Raw genomic sequence first — 18606 nt, 5'->3', positions numbered from 1 at the left:
ATGGCTTCCAAAGCTATCAGAATCAGGGTTGAGGCAGAGGGGGTGAGCAATAAGGTGGAGGGTTTCCCTTCTCGTTCCTTTAAGTCCAAAACTAAACCTTCTAGCTTCCAGACTCCTGTTTGTAAGTATCTAAAGGAATTTCCCGTGAAGATTGCTGTCATCGTCCAAAGAGTTTAGTAAGTGCTGTCCAAGTACAGTGTTGTGATAAGTACCAACCAGATGGGGTAGCTAATCACAAAGGAAACTCTCCTGAGCTTATCAAGGTACCAATTTACAGGCATGTAACTGTTGAACTAACAAGAGGATAGCATGGACCTCATGACATATGTTCTCCTAACACCCTATATTTCAACTGTCTTAACTCCCACTCAATGTCTTTGCAATTATTTGTATATATATATTTTTCCTCTACAGAGGCTATCACCTCTGTAGAAAATATTAAGAGTAGCATATTAACACAATGTAGACTTGTAGAGAAATGACTCTACCTCCAATTTAGTGGAGGAAAGCCTCACAAATGATTTTTAAGACATTTCTTAAAGGCTGATGACTATATACTTTTATTTAACTTCCTTGTCTATTAGCCCTTTACTCAGTGAACTGCCATTTCTGACATTTTCTTCTGTTTTATTTCAATCTACATTTTATCCAATGTTTTTATGTATTGTTTGTTGGTCTTGTTGATGTAGTGTCCCAGAATTTGTGTGGCAATGGGCTATTTACAAATTTTACCTGGAGAAACTCCATCATGTTGCATGCCTACCCAAGAGATCATTCAGATATGACAAGTGGAATTCTTCACGTGTGGCTCTCCTTGCATCATCCATCAATCCATCATACTACGTGGAGGGGGTATATATGTATCTCCCCTCCAGGTTGAACAGATCCCACATTCTGAAACTCTCTTGCCATTAAGCACTCCAAAGTACAATTCCCATTGTGATAACAACTTAGTGGAAGGTTAAGAGGGTGGCTTTCCAGTGCTTTTGATCCAGACCCTGAATCTATTTGCCCTGTTTTGAAATAGACTATTATGTGGAAACATTGATTAGATGGGTATCAAGTATTGTGCCCAGGTTTCCACGCCTTGGGTTGGACACAAACCTTTAGCAGAGAGCTTCCGGGTTTTGGAGAGGCCGAGCAGGACTATAGTCTCTCCCTGTGTGAGATTAAAGCTATCTACCTCCATCTCCCCTGCTCCCCCTGATTCTCGCCTCCTTCCAGGCCATCTCATTCATGACCATTGCCTTAACAACAGATGTTGGCAAGGATGTAGAGAAAGAGGAACCCTTTTGCACTGCTGGTAGGAAAGCAAACTGGTTCAGCCACTCTGGAAAACAGTATGGAAGTTCCTCACAAAATTAAAAATAGAACTACCCTGGGGCGCCTGGGTGGCGCAGTCGGTTAAGCGTCCGACTTCAACCAGGTCACGATCTCATGGTCTGTGACTGTGAGTTCGAGCCCCGCGTCAGGCTCTGGGCTGATGGCTCAGAGCCTGGAGCCTGTTTCCGATTCTGTGTCTCCCTCTCTCTCTGCCCCTCCCCCGTTCATGCTCTGTCTCTCTCTGTCCCAAAAATAAATAAACGTTGAAAAAAAAAAAATTAAAATAAAAAAAAAAAAAAATAGAACTACCCTATGACCCAGCAATTGCACTACTAAGTATTTATCCAAAGGGTACAAGTGTGCTGTTTCAGAGGGTCACATGCACCCCAATGTTTATAGCAACTCTATCAACAATAGCTAAAGTATGGAAAGAGCCCAAATGTCCATCGACAGATGAATGGCTAAAGAAGATGGAGTATTACTTGGCAATCAAAAAGAATGAAATCTTGCTATTTGCAACAACGTGGATGGAACTAGAGGGTATTATGCTAAGCGAAATTAGTCAGAGAAAGACAAATATCATATGACTTAACTTATATGTGGAATTTAAGATACAAAACAGATGAACATAAGGGAAGCAAAAAGAATATGAAAACAGGGAGGGGAGAACAAAAACATCAGAGACTCTAAAAGATAGAGAACAAACTGAGGGCTGCTGGAATGGTAGTGGGTGAGGGGAAGGGCTAAATGGGCACAAGGCATTAAAGAAGACATTTGTTGGGATGAGCACTGGGTGTTATATGTAGGAAATGAATCATTGGATTCTACTCCTGAAATCATTATTGCATTCTATGCTAACTAACTTGGATGTAAATTTTTTTTAAAATGACTATTGCCTTGCTTCCAGAAGCAGAGCACTAGCCCACTGCCTTCCTCTTCTCTTTGTACGATTACATAAAGTTGAAACAGTCATGTATGAGGATGTGTATTGACTTGGAGTGGACAGAGTAGCCACAGCTCTGAGGATTGTGGGGGCACTGGGGAAAAAAATGTCATTTCCTCTGGCATCCACAGAAAACACATTCCTTTTGAAAAAGGGGTCATCTCTGGGCTACCAGTTTCTCAAATACCTGGAATTAAAGGAAAATGTACCAGAATGCATAGACAGGACTGAATCTGTTCTCTATGACATATGAATATCTCCATTATATAAGGTATGAATCCAAGAGGCATGGTGAAATAGGACATACATGTCATTATTCTCACTTTCCTCATTCTGTGAAGGTGCCCTGCTATATCCATCCACTCAGAGGATATTCTCATATATGAATTGATAATTTTAAAAGCCCCAAATCAGGGGCACCTGGGTGGCTCAGTCAGTTAAGCATCTGACTTCGGCTCAGGTCATGATCTCACGCTTTGTGGGTTCAAGCCCTGTGTTGGGCTCTGTGCTTGGAGCCTAGAGCCTGATTTGTATTCTGTGTCTCCCTCTCTCTCTCCCCTCCCCACCCCCGGCTCAAAAATAAGTAAACATTAAAAAGATTTTTAGGGGCGCCTGCGTGGCGCAGTCGGTTAAGCGTACGACTTCAGCCAGGTCACGATCTCGCGGTCCGTGAGTTCGAGCCCCGCGTCAGGCTCTGGGCTGATGGCTCGGAGCCTGGAGCCTGTTTCCGATTCTGTGTCTCCCTCTCTCTCTGCCCCTGCCCCGTTCATGCTCTGTCTCTCTCTGTCCCAAAAATAAAAAAATGAAAAACGTTGAAAAAAAAAATTAAAAAAAAAAAGTTTTTTAAAAAGCTCCAAATCAGAAAGTATAAGACTTCATTTCCATGATGATTTTTCTTTTCTCTCAGGAGCAAGTTCTACCTATGATGACATCATAAATTTACTTCTAAGGAGAATAAACCTCTCAAAAGAAATACATGGTTACCCCAGTTATAGAAATTGATTTTTTTAACTCCAAGCAGGTGCTAATCACCAGTCATGTATAGAAGCTTGGAAGAGAGTTTTGAAATACAAGTTATACCCCATATAAGTAAACTTGCTGCAAAAAAACACTTCATACTTATGCTCAGAAACAGGTGGCTTACTAAAATTATTTCTCTGTTATCTGTTCTGTCACAGTGGAGATATCATTGCCTTTGAAAAATCTACTAACTATAACAGCATTATCCAACAAGAAGGAACAGTGAGTATGGAATAAAATAAATTTACTATAATAGAGCCTGCAATATTCAGTAATTGCCTGATTAGATGAAAGTGTTTTCCTATGTTTAATGTTCTTAGTATGTGTGGCCCTTAACCACTCACCCATCTTACCAGTGTTGTTGATTATCCACCATGTACCTACCACACCCTATGCTGGGACAGGTGTCCTCAAGGAGCATATTGTTTTGCTGCACATCAGCTGTTTGTGTTTCTTTTGCTATAATTAAGAAGGATGTTTAGGTTGTTGGCAATAAATTTGTGTGAAAATGTCTCCATATTACAGTTATAGCTTTTTGAATTAGGACACCAGAACTATTAATAGCTAATCTATGACATCATGAGTTGAATTTTGCTTAAGTTGGCCAAGACGACACGATAGTACTTTGATACTGTCTTGTTGAGAGGGTCATTGAATGGGTAACTTTTTGAAAACTTGTTTTGTGACAAGCATTCTTGAGGACTGAATGGGGTGTGAGAGAAAAGTAAAAACAAACTCCCTATACGTGAATAGAATACAGTTTCATGGTTGGGAAACTGAGATAGACATGAAACAACCGGTGTACTGTGGAATAGGCAGGGTAGGCTGTAGGTGGATTGGGAAGTCCAAAGTGGGATTGGGGGGAAAATGTTGTAGTGGGTCAGAGTGACTAGGGAAGGTTTCATGGAAGAGGTGGCCTGTGTTCATTTCCTATTGCCACTGTAACAAATCTAGCACAAATTTAGTGGCTTAAAACACAAACTGATTTTCTTACAGTTCTGGAGGTCACAGTCTGATATGGTTCTCACCAGGCTAAGATCAAAGTGCTGGCTACAGTCTTTCTGGGGGATGGAGGGGAGGATCTATATCTTGTCTTTTCAGCTTTTGAGGCTGCCTATGTTCCTTGGCTCATGGCTCCTTTCTCAGTCTTCAAAACCAGCAAAGGCGGGCTAAGTCCTCACGCTGCCATCTCTCTGGTTCTTTGAAGCTTGGAAGGGCTCCCCCCTGTTAAGAACCCTTGTGATTACATTGGGGCTGCCTGGATGCTCCAGATAATCTCCCTATCTCAAGGTCCTTAACGTTAATCACATCTGCAAAAAAAAAAAAAAAAAAAAAAAAAAAAAAAAAAAAAAAAAAAAAAAAAATCACATCGCCATCTAAGGTTCTGGGGATTAGGATGTGGATATCTTCGGGCAGTCATTAGTCTGTCTGCCATACTGTTCTTGAGCTGATCCTGGAGGGGTCACTCAGATCTTCTTTTAGGAGGCATTCATCTTGAGAGTGTAGCTTGCATTCACGTTAGGAAGTGTGTGGGCAGTGAGGAGCTGGAGGTGAGGATTTGGGGAAACCGTAGGCTCTGGGTGGGATCAGATGGCAAATAGCTAGTCAAAGCCAGGCTGGGGAATTTAGATTTGAGACTGTAGGCCACCACTGAGGCAACTTTAGAAGGAGAACGACAGGATACATTTGCTTTGGGAGTGATAATTGAGGGAGCAGTGTATTCAAGGATGCAGAAAGGACCAAAGGCATCCAGGAGAATTGATAGGGGAAGCAGATAATACCTAGTAGATCGGGTGTTGATGGAAAGGGTCCCCCATTGTACCTCCAGGGTGAGACACATTGTATGTGCTTACTAAAGATTACAATGACATTTGTTTAGAACTACTGAAAATTCCAAACTGCATTTGATATGCCTGGAAAATCTAAATAGAATTTCTCATTTTTTCTTCGTCATTTGCTGAACTATTTCTGCAGAATGGGAATCCCTCTGATTCTTTCCTGAATGCCTTCTCCTGAAGAAATTCCAACTTCAGTGGTTCTGTAATAAACTTTCACTTTAGATTTCTGATTATGTATATTATAAAGAAAAGATTTCAATCATGATTTTAAAACATTTTTCTTTCCTGAAAGATCAATTGTTTTCATAGGAAGAGCTGGAAAGGAATTAACTTCAGGAACACATAACTTTGCTTTTTATTATTATTTTTTGGTAATCAATTACTTTTACATGGTCCTTGTAATGGTTTCTTACATTACTACAATAGTACATATACAGACTTTGAACAGGTAGAACAGTGATGCATTTGCCATGTTGAAATGTAGAGATTTCTGCAGTGAGACAGAGAATAGTCTGACTGGAACTATGCTTCTCCACTTGAGCGTGCATAAGGCTCACTAAGGAGGCAGATTAAAATGATAGATTGCTGGCCTCATCTGATCTACTAGGGCCCTAGAGATATGAACCCCAATTGCTCCCAGGGATTCTGATGTGGATGGTTTCAGGACCACACCTGAGAAGCACTGGCTTTGATAATAGAAACATAAGCCTCAGGAGCATTGATGAATACAGGAGGTCAGGGTGTGCTGTGGAGAAAATGGATGTAGTTAGGGTAAGATGTGGTAGGTAAGAGAAGCCAGCCCAGAGTTGGACTGGATGATTCCTTAGTGCTTCTCTAATAGAAGATTAATGACCAGGACAGTGAACTCCATGAAATAGCCCCATTTTTCTTGATGACCCACACCCACATGCTAGAAGAGCTCTCCATCCAATGACTCCAAATGAAGCCAGTGTTCCAAAGTGGTAGGAATGAAGGTTGAATAGCACCCAGTGCAAACCCAGTGAGAATCAAACAGCACCCAAAGGAAATGACATTTTTGGAGCTGTTGCCTTTCTACATGACTATGTATTTATTTAGACACATATACCTCTATTTTTATTTAAAAATATATATCAATAAGGTGAATTTCAACTTGGCATCTTCACAATATTAAGTGCATACTGTGCATTTTTCCAAGGAGAGGAACAATTGCTTTCATCAGAATCTCAAAGAGGTTCAGGACCACAAAGAGTTAAGTAGTACAGATTTTAGGACACTAAGAAGGCTGTTGACCATGACCCCTAATCTTCTCTGATCCTCACTGTGATGTAGGTTGATAACAAGGAAACATGAGAGGAGGAAGCTGGTAATGTCTGTTCTCGAGTATGTGCAGCACTGTGTGGGATGGGAGCTGAGTGCTACTCCTATCCATAAGGGTGGGTGCAGGTGGTTCGAAGGCCACTCTGCCCTCAGGTAGCTTGCAGACAGGAACATACTGCAAACCCACATAAACAATCTACTAAGCAAGATATAAGTGAGTAGCTCAGTAAGGCTCTAAGTATATAAGATCTGAGAAAGCTAAGGATGAAATATTATCTTAGAACTGTACTGTCACAGAGCACCATTGAGTTGGAGAGACACTGAAGACGAAAACCCTCATGCTTGTTGTAATCAAACGTGGCGGGCTATGCCATCTCAATTTCCAACTCAAAGGAATGATTTCATCCTACTCTATTGAAAATGGGAATTATTTAAAAGTAGTTCAGGAAAATCTTGAAGAAATCACTTAAAATAAAACCAATGTCCTTCAATCAAGGGTGATCATGCCTTCCCTTGCTCAAAGGGGACAGCAGGAAGGAATGTTGAATTTGCTTTCTGCCATGTTACCTTTTTTCCTCCTTGATGGAAACATTTTACCATTCTGTAATTTGTACTTCTAAAGGCTGTGCTCTTCATTTTCCTTGGTAGTTAGCCCTGAGATTTCTAATATGGGCATCATGACCTAGACAGGATCCGGTTTTATTTCAAGGAGGGACAGTTATATAGACAAGGATTATATAAATGCATTTGTGGTATTAAATTATTCATACATAATATTTTTATCACGTTACTATATAGCACTTGTAATACATGACTGCAAGAGTGATACATCTGAGTAATATACTCAGTTCTGACTGCTTCCTGATGACCATAGTTTATAGAATTATAGGACAAAGATAATATCACTTCGAATGAAATAAGGGGGAAAGTTGCTGGATCAATGATATATCCAGAGTGTGTATAAAAGTTTGCATAGAACATTAACCTGTAGTAGCAATGTGATCATGACATGGTTTATATGCAAGAAAATTCATTTATTTTGAAGAAATAATCCATGTATAAATGGTTTCTAGTGTGAAAATCATTCACCGATAAAGACAGACCCCATTGGATCCCCTTTGTCTGAATTCAGGAGATGTCCATTCTGGGAGCAAGAACTGGCAAAGAAGTACTCCTACAAAATGGTAGGCTTGCACACATGGGGGAAAGTAACTTTTCACACATTTGATGCCTAGGGGAATAGATGTCTTCTTATTTTGTTGTGATCATTTGAACCAGATGCAGTACTTTTGCCTCCTGCCAGACCTGTGAGCACCAACGTTCCCTCCCGGGGCTTGGTGTCAGTCAGGAGGTTCAGGTCTTCCCCTCACATCTTACAGAAAGGCTCCACCTAGGACCACTTTGTCATTAGAGTGAGGGCTTCCCTATGACAGAGCAGAGAACACATATGCAGGTTTTCTAGAAGCTGGGACTGGGGAACTTGGAGGGGCAAACTGGGGTTTAGGGAGAAAGATGTCAGATATTGGTGGCCTCTTTAGTGGATGGTACAGACCCTAGAGTTATGACATCAAAATTGAAGCTATGTCAATGTTAGGCCAATAACATGTATGCATTGCTACACATAAATAAACAACACTGGAAGAGCTCAGCTACTGTTATATCAGAATTGCAACATGAGCAGTGGACTCTAAGAGCTTAGAAAGATTCTTTGAGAATCAGTTCATTCTGGAAGTGCCCCTAAAACTGAAATGATTTTCCATATCCTTCCTAGATGGCCTTTCTTGCTGATGAATACTACAACTATTGCCAAGAGATTTTACAAAACGTGAGGAACCAAGAACTTGAGAGGGTAGGGTTTTATCTATAAAACACAAGTATTTATGACTCATCATTAATCATTGTACTTGAAAAGACCCCTCAAGGGATGTCAAGTAGTAATTTATTGCACTGAAGTGCTTAGAAGGCAGCTATTTATAGTTATTGAGGTGATACCTGAGGTGATATTTTTATTCAGTTTATTCATTTGGAAATTTTCCAAGGTGCTAATATAACCTTATGCTTCAAATATAATTCAGCTATTTTTTAAGATGTAATTCCTGCTGATTTTGAATAAAGTGTTGGTAACATTATTCACCCTAGAATTTTCAGTAACACTAAAGAGTCATTTTACTGATAACCTGCTAACTGAAAAGGAAGCAAGACTTTGAAGCAGGGTCATCTATGTTGTAATGATTGGATGATTTTATTCTAGAATTGGCTGTGAAAAATAATGAGCAAATCTTTTAACCATTCTGAATTTTATCTTTTGCCATAGAAAATCCAGGGGAACAAGTGCACATTTAAATGAAAATTTTTTTGATGCCTAGTGTTTTAAGTACTTCAATTTTGGGTGATAATGTTCATTTGGCATGAGTTCATTTAGTACTTATTGTGTGTAAAACATTACAGTGAAGGAGATACCAAGGTGTTTTCAGGATGGCCCTTGTCCTACTAATGCAATTTTATAAATATCCATCCACATTGGATATCTAATATACTCCTTTCCTTCATTTGCTCATCAAACATTAACTTAATTCTTACCCTGTGACTAGAACCATTTCTGGAACTAGGGAACGTATTCTTCATAAGGCTTATAGTCTGGTACTAAAAGGAGCAATACAAGCCAATAAATATGATACAATATGGCAAGTTCTAGAATGGAAGTTTGATTGGATTGTTTTGGGTGCCAGGAGGAAGAGTAATAAGATGGCTGAGAATCTCCCGGGGGGGGAGCCATGTTGCTGTTGATTGCAGTGAAAAAGCAGAAGTTCAACAGACTCAAAGTGCAGTAGGAAAGGGGTTCCAGGTAGAACCAATGGTGTAGGCAAAAGCAGCAAGATGTTCACAGGCAATGACATGACAGAAAGGTCACTATGACTAAATGTTAATATCTCTTAAGGAGAGAACCAGAGGGAAGGTGTGAAAGTAGTCTGGTGCTAGAAAGGGTCTCATGCCCTGTGAAGAATTCTGATTGATTGAGAAGTGGGGCAGGGGGAGCGGTTGGAGACAGTGATGCAAGATCACCATACGGGAGCAGAGGGCAGTGAGGAGGTTTTGTCATAGTCAAGGTGAGAAGTGAGGGGGGAGGTCTGGAGCAGTGACAATGACATCAGGAAAAAAGATAGACAAATTGGAGAAATATTCCTAAAGCAGATACAACAGGATTGGATGACTTTGGGAAGGATTGGTGAGAGAGTTATCAGAGATGAGCCCATGGTTGCCACCAACCCTGGGGAGCCTGGGTGGCTCAGTCAGTTGAGCGACCGACTTCAGCTCGGGTCATAATCTCACGGCTTGTGAGTTAGAGCCCCACATCGGGCTCTGTGCTGACAGCTCAGAGCCTGGAGCCTGCTTCGGATTCTGTGTGTCCCTCTCTCTCTCTGCCCCTTCCCGCTCATGCTCTGTCTCTCTCTCTGTCAAAAATAAATAAATATTTAAAAAAAAAAAAACCCACCAACCCCAAAAAACCCAAAAAACCATGCTCCAAAGTTACCAAACTGACAGTAAAAGGATTAATAATCCTCTCATCCCACTATTGTATTTTTGTTCAATATCTATGAGTCTCCTTGGAGATGTCTTCTGAAGAATTAATGCCCTGGTAACAAGATTTCAAATCACAGGTTCATCATCAGGTACTTAGAGAGTTGGCCCTAACTTCCTTGGCAGCCTACATACAGGGATAGTCCTTGCCTGGAGTCATTGGCAGGTCCTCCTGTCAGGGTTTCAATGCTTCAAAATATTTGAGCTTACAAAAATCCCTGAAAGGTAAGAGTCTTTATTAGCTGGCATCTCATGTTGGTCATCTGGTTCAATAATAGAGTCTGAAGAGTCATCATGGGCAAAGATAAAGAAAAGTAAGGAAGCTGCCATTTTGTCCCACAACGAAAAGTATCTACAGAAGTCTTTAAAGAAGGCCCCTATGTAGAATGATACTGGTCCTCTTTTATCACAGAGTCTTTAGGTGAATTCTAAGTTGGCAAGGAGGAAGCCTCTTTGATTACATACTGTTACACGTCCTTCTGAGCTGACAAATAATTGAGGGAGTCAGTCAATGAACATTTATTCTAAACTGTGGTCTGTGGTCTGTGCCCTGTGGCCAGATCTTTATCCTGTTACAATCAACAGGAGCCCCCCTGTGGTCAGAAACGGCCTTCCTTCCAGAAAACCATGAAAATTACGTTCCATGTCTTCCCATCCAACTGGCAGTTGCTCTCTGATAGGCTACTGGAAAGAATACTTCTAAAACACAGCCTGGAAGAGCTCATAGACAAAGTTTTACATTAACTGGACTGAAATTCATCCCATTATCACTTGGAGCTGATTAAATATGTAACGGGGGATTAGTCTCACCAGACACAAAATGAGTTTTTGGAGGTATGTTCTATTCCCTCATCAGGTGGAGGACTTGCTCACTTCTTTCTGGAAATCTCTGCAGCAAGACACAGTCATGCTTATGTCATTGCCTGATGTGTGCCAGCTCTTTAAATGCTACGATGTGCAGCTGTACAAGGTAGGAAGATATTTGTTTGCCTTTCCTTTCTAGAAATCGATACCAAATGCTGGGATTAGAACCACAGCCCTCCTGCTCTGCAGTCTCTGTGGTCTTCAAGCCCTCTGAGGAGTAAATAGTGGTGTTGATGGACCACGAGCCTTTTGATCTTTCCCTAAAACTCAGCTTTTTTTTTTTTTTTTAATTCAGCGAAAGTTACCTCATGTAAAGAAAAAGCCAATACACATGGTGACCTATGGTTCCAGTGATTACTGAACTCTGCACTAGGTCAAAGTTCTTTCTCTGGTAATTTCAACAAAAGAAGCCTTTTTAGAATGAGTAATTGGAATAATTGCTTTGGAATATACCTAATTGCCAGGGTTTTCTGGTTGTTGTTGGGTTTTTGTTTTGTTTTGTTTTGCTTGTTTGTTTGTTTTTAATGCTCTATCTCTAGAGTGGTTATCATTATTTGGGGATCAGTTATATATAATTTCTGTGGTTCTCCTTAAGCTGGCCATGAACCTTTGCCTTTTACTTTATTGCCTTTTAGGAAATAGTCTAGTCCTTCAAAGTTTTTAACACAAAGGTTGAAGAACGGTGTCTGGGTTCTCAGCCCTTATGTATTTGGATTTGACCCACCTACTATTGGCTGAAATAGTGTTTCTTAACATTTTGAATCAATTAGCAATGTTTTAAGAACTTTAAAAAAAAAAAAAAAACCATCCTGGCTGCACATCCTGCACAGTGAGCAGTGAGTGGCCAAGCCACTGGTGGCTTTCTCTCTGACTTTGTGGCACGTCTGACCATGGCCACTTGTAACTAGAGGACCCCTACCCTGGGTGGCAGCCACCACATCTTGACGATTCTGTTGCAGGGAATTGAGGACATTCTCCTTCATGACTTTTTGGAAGATGTTTCTATTCAGTACCTGAAGTGTGTCCGGTTATTTAGTAAGAAATTTAAGCTGTGGCTACTTAATGCTTTGGAAGGGTTTCCCGCCCTCGTGCAGATCTCCAAACTCAAAGGTAGGTTTCAGTGAAAAAAAAAAAAATGAATTCTGTTGAGAGTAGGTGACATATCTGACTTTCAGACTGAGGCAGGACACCTCAGTTGTTGGGTAACTCTTCCCCTCCTGCACTAAACTGTGGTATGCAAGGCATGACCACTTCAGATCTGCTGGTGTTTGCTTTAGTGCGATGATGGGTCTTTGTGCTGATCCACCCACGCCCTTTCACTATTGCCCCTTAAAAATACTCACAGGGACTTCTGACAGGCCCTCCGGGATAGAGGTGCAGGGAAGGAGCTGGCCCTGCCTCCAGCCCCTGGCTGATGCGGCCTTCTCAAACCAACCCCCGAAGGCAGCCTACAGTCCTTGGGCTCACTAGCCACGCAAGCAGGGCTGATCAGGGCTCAGGCTCCAATATTCTTCCGCCTCTTTGTGCTCTGTGTGGCCTCCCGCAAGGCTTCAAAGAATATTGCTCCCTCTTTTGAAATCCCTCCCATGCCCTTAACTTTCTTACACCTCTTGGGCCACAGGGGCATTGACACCTTTGTGGTCTCAATCTGCCCGTTGGCTTTCTAGAACACTTTCCCTTCCATCATGCTACCAGGTGGTAGTGGCTGAATACTACTTCCCCCAGGCTGCTTGCCTGCTCCAGGACTACAATGGCTTCCTTTAAATGCCAGCATTCACCCACGTGTGTGTGACATGTTTATGGTCCTGGAAATACCCATTTTCTCCCTCCTGCCTCTGTGAGGTTTTCCACCACCACCTGTAGCTGCTTCCAACAGCCTCCCCACCAGGACCCTCCTTTTCCTGGGCCAGCTTGCTCAGGGCTGAGTCTTGCTTTCTTTGCACACTGTTTGCTACCTTCTCAGAGTGCCCACATAACAGGACCATGTCTAATTTTAACCCACCAGCCCTGCACCCCTTGCTGGGTTCGGTACTCACACTGGGAATCTTGATCTCGTGTGACCCACCTGAATCATGGAACCATGACCACGAGACTGCCAGCCAAGAATCCGCAGGGAGGGGGTGCTGCAGGGAATGTAAGGTCTGGAACTTGCTGTGGCAGAAGATCCATGAAGTGGGGAGACCAATCCCCACTCCAGCTTTCCTGTGGTGGCTTTACCTCCCATCTTAACCCAACCCCGGGCTCCCTCTGTCCTTCCCAGAGGCACTTCAGAGCCTCCTAGTTGATCATCCTGCCTCCAGCCTCACCCCCTCAGTCACACTCCTCTCCACACCTAGTGATCATTCTACACAGTGATCTGACCCATTAAAACCTTCCATGGCCCCTGCTGCCTGGAAAGTCCCCTATGCAAAGTCATTCTCAGCTTGGCCTCTGGCCTCATCTTTGTCCCCAGCCCCCTAGGGTGTCCCTCCACTGGTGCTCCTCAGCAACACAAGACAGGTTGTCCCCAAAAAGGCCCTTATTCCTGCTCCTGCCTGTGCCTAGACTGCCAACCCCATCCGAAACCCCCCTCCCTCACCCCCCACTCCTCACCCTTGCTAACTCCTAACTTGCATGTTCTAAGTCATCCCTGACACCTTCTTCCAAACAGGCCTCTCCCTTCCCTCAGCAACCCCCACCCCCCCCAGCACCCCCTTCCTTCCTTCTTCCCTATGCTGCTCTCACACTGCCAGAGCACTTACCCTGCTGTGGGGAGGGAGTCTGCATGTCTGGTGACCTGTCCTGGGGGGGGTGAGCCCCTAGAGGGTAGAGGCTGTCTCCTTTATCCAAAAACCTGGCAAATACCCAGCAAACATTTATGGAGCAAATGCTGCACGCATATTGGTCATAAAGATTTGTCAGATGAATACATGCACACATTCCCTTTAGATTTTCTCTTGTCATCCTTTCCTTTCCTTGGGTCATTTTTTGAGGAGAGCACTGTAGAGATGACAAAGTTGGGGAACTCAAGCTTCCTGGGCAAAAATCTTCAACTCCTTTGAGCCGGTGTATCAGATGCCGGGGTTACATCATTTTATGGTACAAGGGAGGGGGGACTGAGGGGAAGGGGTGGGGGGAGGGGGTGTTTTAGTCAGTGGCCCCTGTCAACCTCTCCTAGCCATTCGGGAAAGGGTCAGCGGGTGGTGGGAAGCAGGATACACAGAGGTCTCCCGATGTGGAGGGCAGTTTAGGTGGCTATACCTTCCTAGGTAGATGTGTGTGCCTCTGTCTGTGCCGCCTCTCCCCCACTATGTACATGAGAACTTAAAGCTACCCTGTCAGTAATGGCCACGTGTATTGTCCTTAACAGAAGTTACTGCGTTTGTCAAAAGACTAAGAAGAAAGACATACCTTTCCAACATGGCAAAGGTAGGTTTCAGCCAACATGACAGGAGGGAACAAAGCAGTTTCTTGAAGCGAAAAGTGAAAGCTGCAAGTATCCCCTAAGAGCAGGTGGCAGTTCCCTTTGCAGGGAGGCCATGTGCATCCACTTAAAGGGCAGAGGGCAGACAGGAGGACCTTGCTGGCCACTAACTGGGAAGGCCTAGTGGGGCCAAGACTCATCTAGAAGCCCATCCCTCAGCTCCCCTCCTCAGAAAGGTTCTCCCTGCAGAAGAAAAAGCAGAACAAGCAGGTCAATGTTATAAAGTTCCAGAGGAAGACCCCATATAAGAGCAGACCAGGACCAGTTAGGGTCAGAGGTGAAAGGGCATCATGGCAGACAGAGCCCTTCAGCCAGTGCGTGGCCCCAAAGATTCAGTGTGTCCAGGCTGCCAGGTCTCCCTGCTGGATTGATTGTGTAGTTTCAGTGTTAGAAGAAGGCAGACTAGGGCTGAAAGAAAGATTATATAATGCCTGTGTGCAGGCCGCTCGGGAATCTGTTCTGAAATCCTATGGACACCAGATCAGGACAGTGCTCTGTTCCAAATCAGCAGGAGCTGTGTTGGGCCTTCCACTTAACCCTCTCCATCCCTCCAGCACAAACTCTCCCTAGACTTTGCATTCCTCGGGGCTGTTTCCTGCCTACTGCTCACAGCCCACCCAGTTCTCCAGCACGTTCTCATTCCTGATTGGGTCAACGGGTGATGGCCTCACAGCAAGGCCTTCATCCCAACCCAACTCAAATGGCAAGCTTGGGTTCTGGAGCCATGCTACTCTGAATCTTATCTTTGTTAACACTATCAGTTGGGAAGGTTTACTGAACACCCCAGGTGCCCTCAGGCTCCTCCTCAGTGAGATGGAGGTGGCTCTAGAGCCTGCTCCTGAGGCTGGTCTGAGGATGACCATCCCACAGACTCCAGGAATGTAAGGGACTGGATTGGCGCCCTTGGCCAGCTGAGGAACTCAGCTCCCAGAGGCTGAATTCATGGCCCTCCCTCTGAGAGGAAAGGACAGGGACAGCTTCTGAGTCCCCGCAGCCACCCTGTGGAACCAGTCAACACTCACTCTGCAAAGCCACATTTCCCTTGCAGAAGCTCAGTCACTTACTGTGTTCCTCTCTAGAGTAGTTTAGGCTTGTGGAGTGGGGTGCCCCGAGAGCCCCGACTGCTGTGAGCAAACCACTCTGAATGCTTATTTTCAGAAATACAGTTCTAGAATGTGTGAAATTCAAACACGTCAGTTGTCATTTAGGATTCAGTTTTAATCCACTTCTCTTTCTCCTCAACAAAAAGTCTTGGTCATTTGGAGAGGGGGATTAGGCAAAAGTAAAATGCCAAGGGGCGCCTGGGTGGCTCAGTCGGTTGAGTGTCCGACTTCGGCTCAGGTCATGATCTCGCAATCAGTGAGTTCAAGCCCTGCATTGGGCTCCGTGCTGACAGCTCGGAGCCTGGAGCCTGCTTCCAATTCTGTGTCTCCCTCCCTCTCTGCTCCTCCCTCACTCAACGCTCTGTCTTTCTCTGTCTCTCAAAGATGAATAAATGTTAAAAAAAAAAAAAAAAAGTAAAATGCCAAGATTTAATGAAGTATTATGCTTCCCCATTATCTTTAGACTATGAGAATGGTATTGAAAAACAACAAGAGGGTCAATGTTTTGAAGTCAGATCTACATGCCATCATCAATCAAGGTGCTTTGGACACTTCTAAGAAAGCCCCGCCGAGTAACCCGTGCAGCACGGCTGACCTGGAGATGCACACGGAGATGCAATGTAATCTTCCTTCTGCAGCTCGCGTTACTGGAGCGCTTGGGATATATCTGGGGCTGCCCGGCCATCACTAGTTTATGAGTTCTTAATAGAGGTAGAACCTACTTTACTCTTTAGTATTATACTTTATCTGCTCGCACACCTCTTCCTGCAGGGGTGAGGAACACCCAAGGGAATACTCCTCCAGGGTCCGCCAGGCCACCAGTGCTAGTACATGTTTGTTGAATGAATGAACAGATGAGTGTGGTTGTTGCCTCACAGCATCTCTTTCTGGAAATCAACCTGGAGTGTCTCCTTTGGAAGAAAAGACTTCTTCATCAATCTTGTACACGCACAGATTCGAAAGTGTCTTTTCTACCCTTGTCTGAACTGGATTGAATGACCTCCCTGCCTTGCCAGATTCTGCTGCCACTATTGTGAGCATCATCAATTATTATTTTTAACAATGTGAAATTTAGCCATGGTGCTTTTACTGTGTTTTGCTACTTTCCAAACAAGTGATAGTAAGTATGTGGATATTCCTGCCCTTTGCTATCTGTTGTAATTATTTTTTTAAAAAAATCTCCCTTCCACAAAGAGCTCGGCAAGCTGGCTGACAGCATCGTTCCATCCTGGGGAAGCAAGAGTAGTGAGAGAAGGAGCTGTCCTCGCTCAGGGGGAGAACCTGGGTGCTGTTTCAGGAGGAGAGCTGTAGAAGGTGTACGACCTCCTCCCCCAAACTGTAGGCGAATCTCTAGGCCCCTGTATGAGAGTCGCCGGGGGTGGGCCATGGGGGCCGTGCTCGGTTGGCACCCATTCCAGACACTCCACCAGGGAGGCCTGGGAAGGTCTACTAGCTTCATCCTCCACGAGCCTGACTCTGTCCTGGTACACTCAACTCTGCATAGAGCTCTGCTTCCCCAGAACCTGTGAGCTCCTTCAGATGTCAGCCATGGCTTCTTCATCTTGCTCCACCCAGCACAGTGTTGGCACAGGGTAGCCCTTCAGTGCTTCATAACTAGATGAGTACCTGGAGTCGGCAGTGCATACATGCACTGCAAACTATCCTCGCCTCTTTCTTTAACCTTGAAGTAGGGCTGACTTTGGTAGGATTTACCAGTTATTAAAATATTTAAATAGGTCCATACTGGGCCACCTGGGTGGCTCAGTCGGTTGAGCATCCAACTTTGGCTCAGGTCATGAGCTCACAGTCTGTGAGTTCGAGCCCTGCTTTGGGCTCTGTGCTGACAGCTCAGAGCCTGGAGCCCGCTTCTGATTCTGTGTCTCCCTCTCTATCTGCCCCTCCCTTGTTCGTGCTGTATCAAAAATAAATAAACATTAAAAAAATTTAAAACAAAATAATAAATAAATAGGTCCATACTTTTTGGCTAGTAGCCCCTGCCCCTGTTGCCTGGCCATCCCAAATCCCAGCTCCTCCCTAGGATCTCCCTTTCCAACCAAGCCAGCAATGAAAAGGTGAATACCTAACCCAGCAAGCTTCAGAGATATGGACAAGCAGTCCTCATTAGTAGGAGCCCAAAAGGCCTCCCTCCCAGGCTACTGGCTCTCCCCAAAGCTCCAGGTGCTTGCCTAAACCCTGCTTTTGCTCCCGCTGGAGCCCAGGGAACCCCAGGAAGGCATGAGGCCTCTCTCCCAGATGCCTGCCCAGTCCTCCTGTGTTCCTGCTGGCATTCTTGTGGACGGAAGAACTTCCAAGAGGGCACAGAGCCAGCAGGGAAGCAGTATGCTGGTAGCCACTGCTGACACCTAGCAGGCAAATGCTTGAGGTGTACCTCAAAGATCTGCCAGATGAACCCTGGCCAAGCCTCAGTCAGGGCCATGGCAACCTACTCGGTTTTCTAAACTCTGCTGGGTCCATGGCTGCATTCAAAAAGGTGAGAGAGCCAAAGGCTGTTCTTTGCTAAGTGCTGCCTGTGCAGGTGCAGGAGCCAAGTCCCAACGTCACATGTGCTGGGGCTCCACCCTTCAGGTCTGTACTAACTGAGTTTATAACCCCAGGCAAGGCACATCCCTCATCAGCTTTGATGTCCACCATCAGTTTCGAGGACATTAATAAACTACCCCTTTTGTGAACATGGCAAGGATAGGTGAGGTCATGTCTGTATCATGCAATGAGCTCATTTCTAGCTGGGTTCTGTATAATTACAAGGTGTAGTTATTATTTCAAAATATTTTTTCCATTTCAACAAGTGACAGAGGTGGTTCCTAAGAGGCAAGACCACATAACTCTGAACTAGTTGACTGCAGAGGTGACAAATCCGGCTTTCGAATTCATGCTTTGTGTTCAGAAGGGGTGTGAGGCCCCAGGGAGTTCCTTTAAACTACTGTTCCAGTGTCGTCCTCTAGGTTACCTCGTACACAAATACTTACAGTAAAATCCTGCTACTTGGCTCACAATCTTTTTGTTTCTTTTGTCTATAGGTTTAAGCAGTTTGATTTCTTTGCTGGGGACATCCACAGACCTCAGTGTATTCCTGAATTGTCTGTCTTCAAATCTCCAAGCATTCGTCTTCCAGGTACAAAACCATATTTTTAAAATTTTTTGAATTTACATCCA

At 44.1% G+C, this 18606-nt stretch overlaps 1 protein-coding gene across 2 annotated transcripts in view; it reads left to right on the top strand.

Annotated features, from left to right (window-relative positions):
• RFX8 (regulatory factor X8) overlaps positions 1-18606 on the top strand; it is a 66571-nt gene that overhangs the window by 35369 nt on the left and 12596 nt on the right. Inside the window, exons 5-12 of one of the 2 annotated variants that reach the window (XM_086701410.1) lie at positions 3445-3508; positions 7497-7607; positions 8195-8272; positions 10859-10972; positions 11826-11976; positions 14216-14274; positions 15896-16052; positions 18471-18565. In XM_086701410.1, the coding sequence (XP_086557536.1) occupies positions 3445-3508; positions 7497-7607; positions 8195-8272; positions 10859-10972; positions 11826-11976; positions 14216-14274; positions 15896-16052; positions 18471-18565 (829 nt within the window). Of the gene's footprint in view, positions 1-3444; positions 3509-7496; positions 7608-8194; positions 8273-10858; positions 10973-11825; positions 11977-14215; positions 14275-15895; positions 16053-18470; positions 18566-18606 lie in introns of those variants that run through there. The other variant, XM_086701411.1, reaches the window with a different exon arrangement.

Source organism: Puma concolor, chromosome A3 (genome assembly GCF_028749965.1).
Source record: "Puma concolor isolate L17-30 chromosome A3, mPumCon1.1.hap2, whole genome shotgun sequence".
NCBI classification, from domain to species: Eukaryota; Metazoa; Chordata; class Mammalia; order Carnivora; family Felidae; genus Puma; species Puma concolor.
The sequence above is the reverse complement of the archived record's forward strand: the minus strand, read 5'-3'. Positions and strand labels throughout refer to the sequence as shown.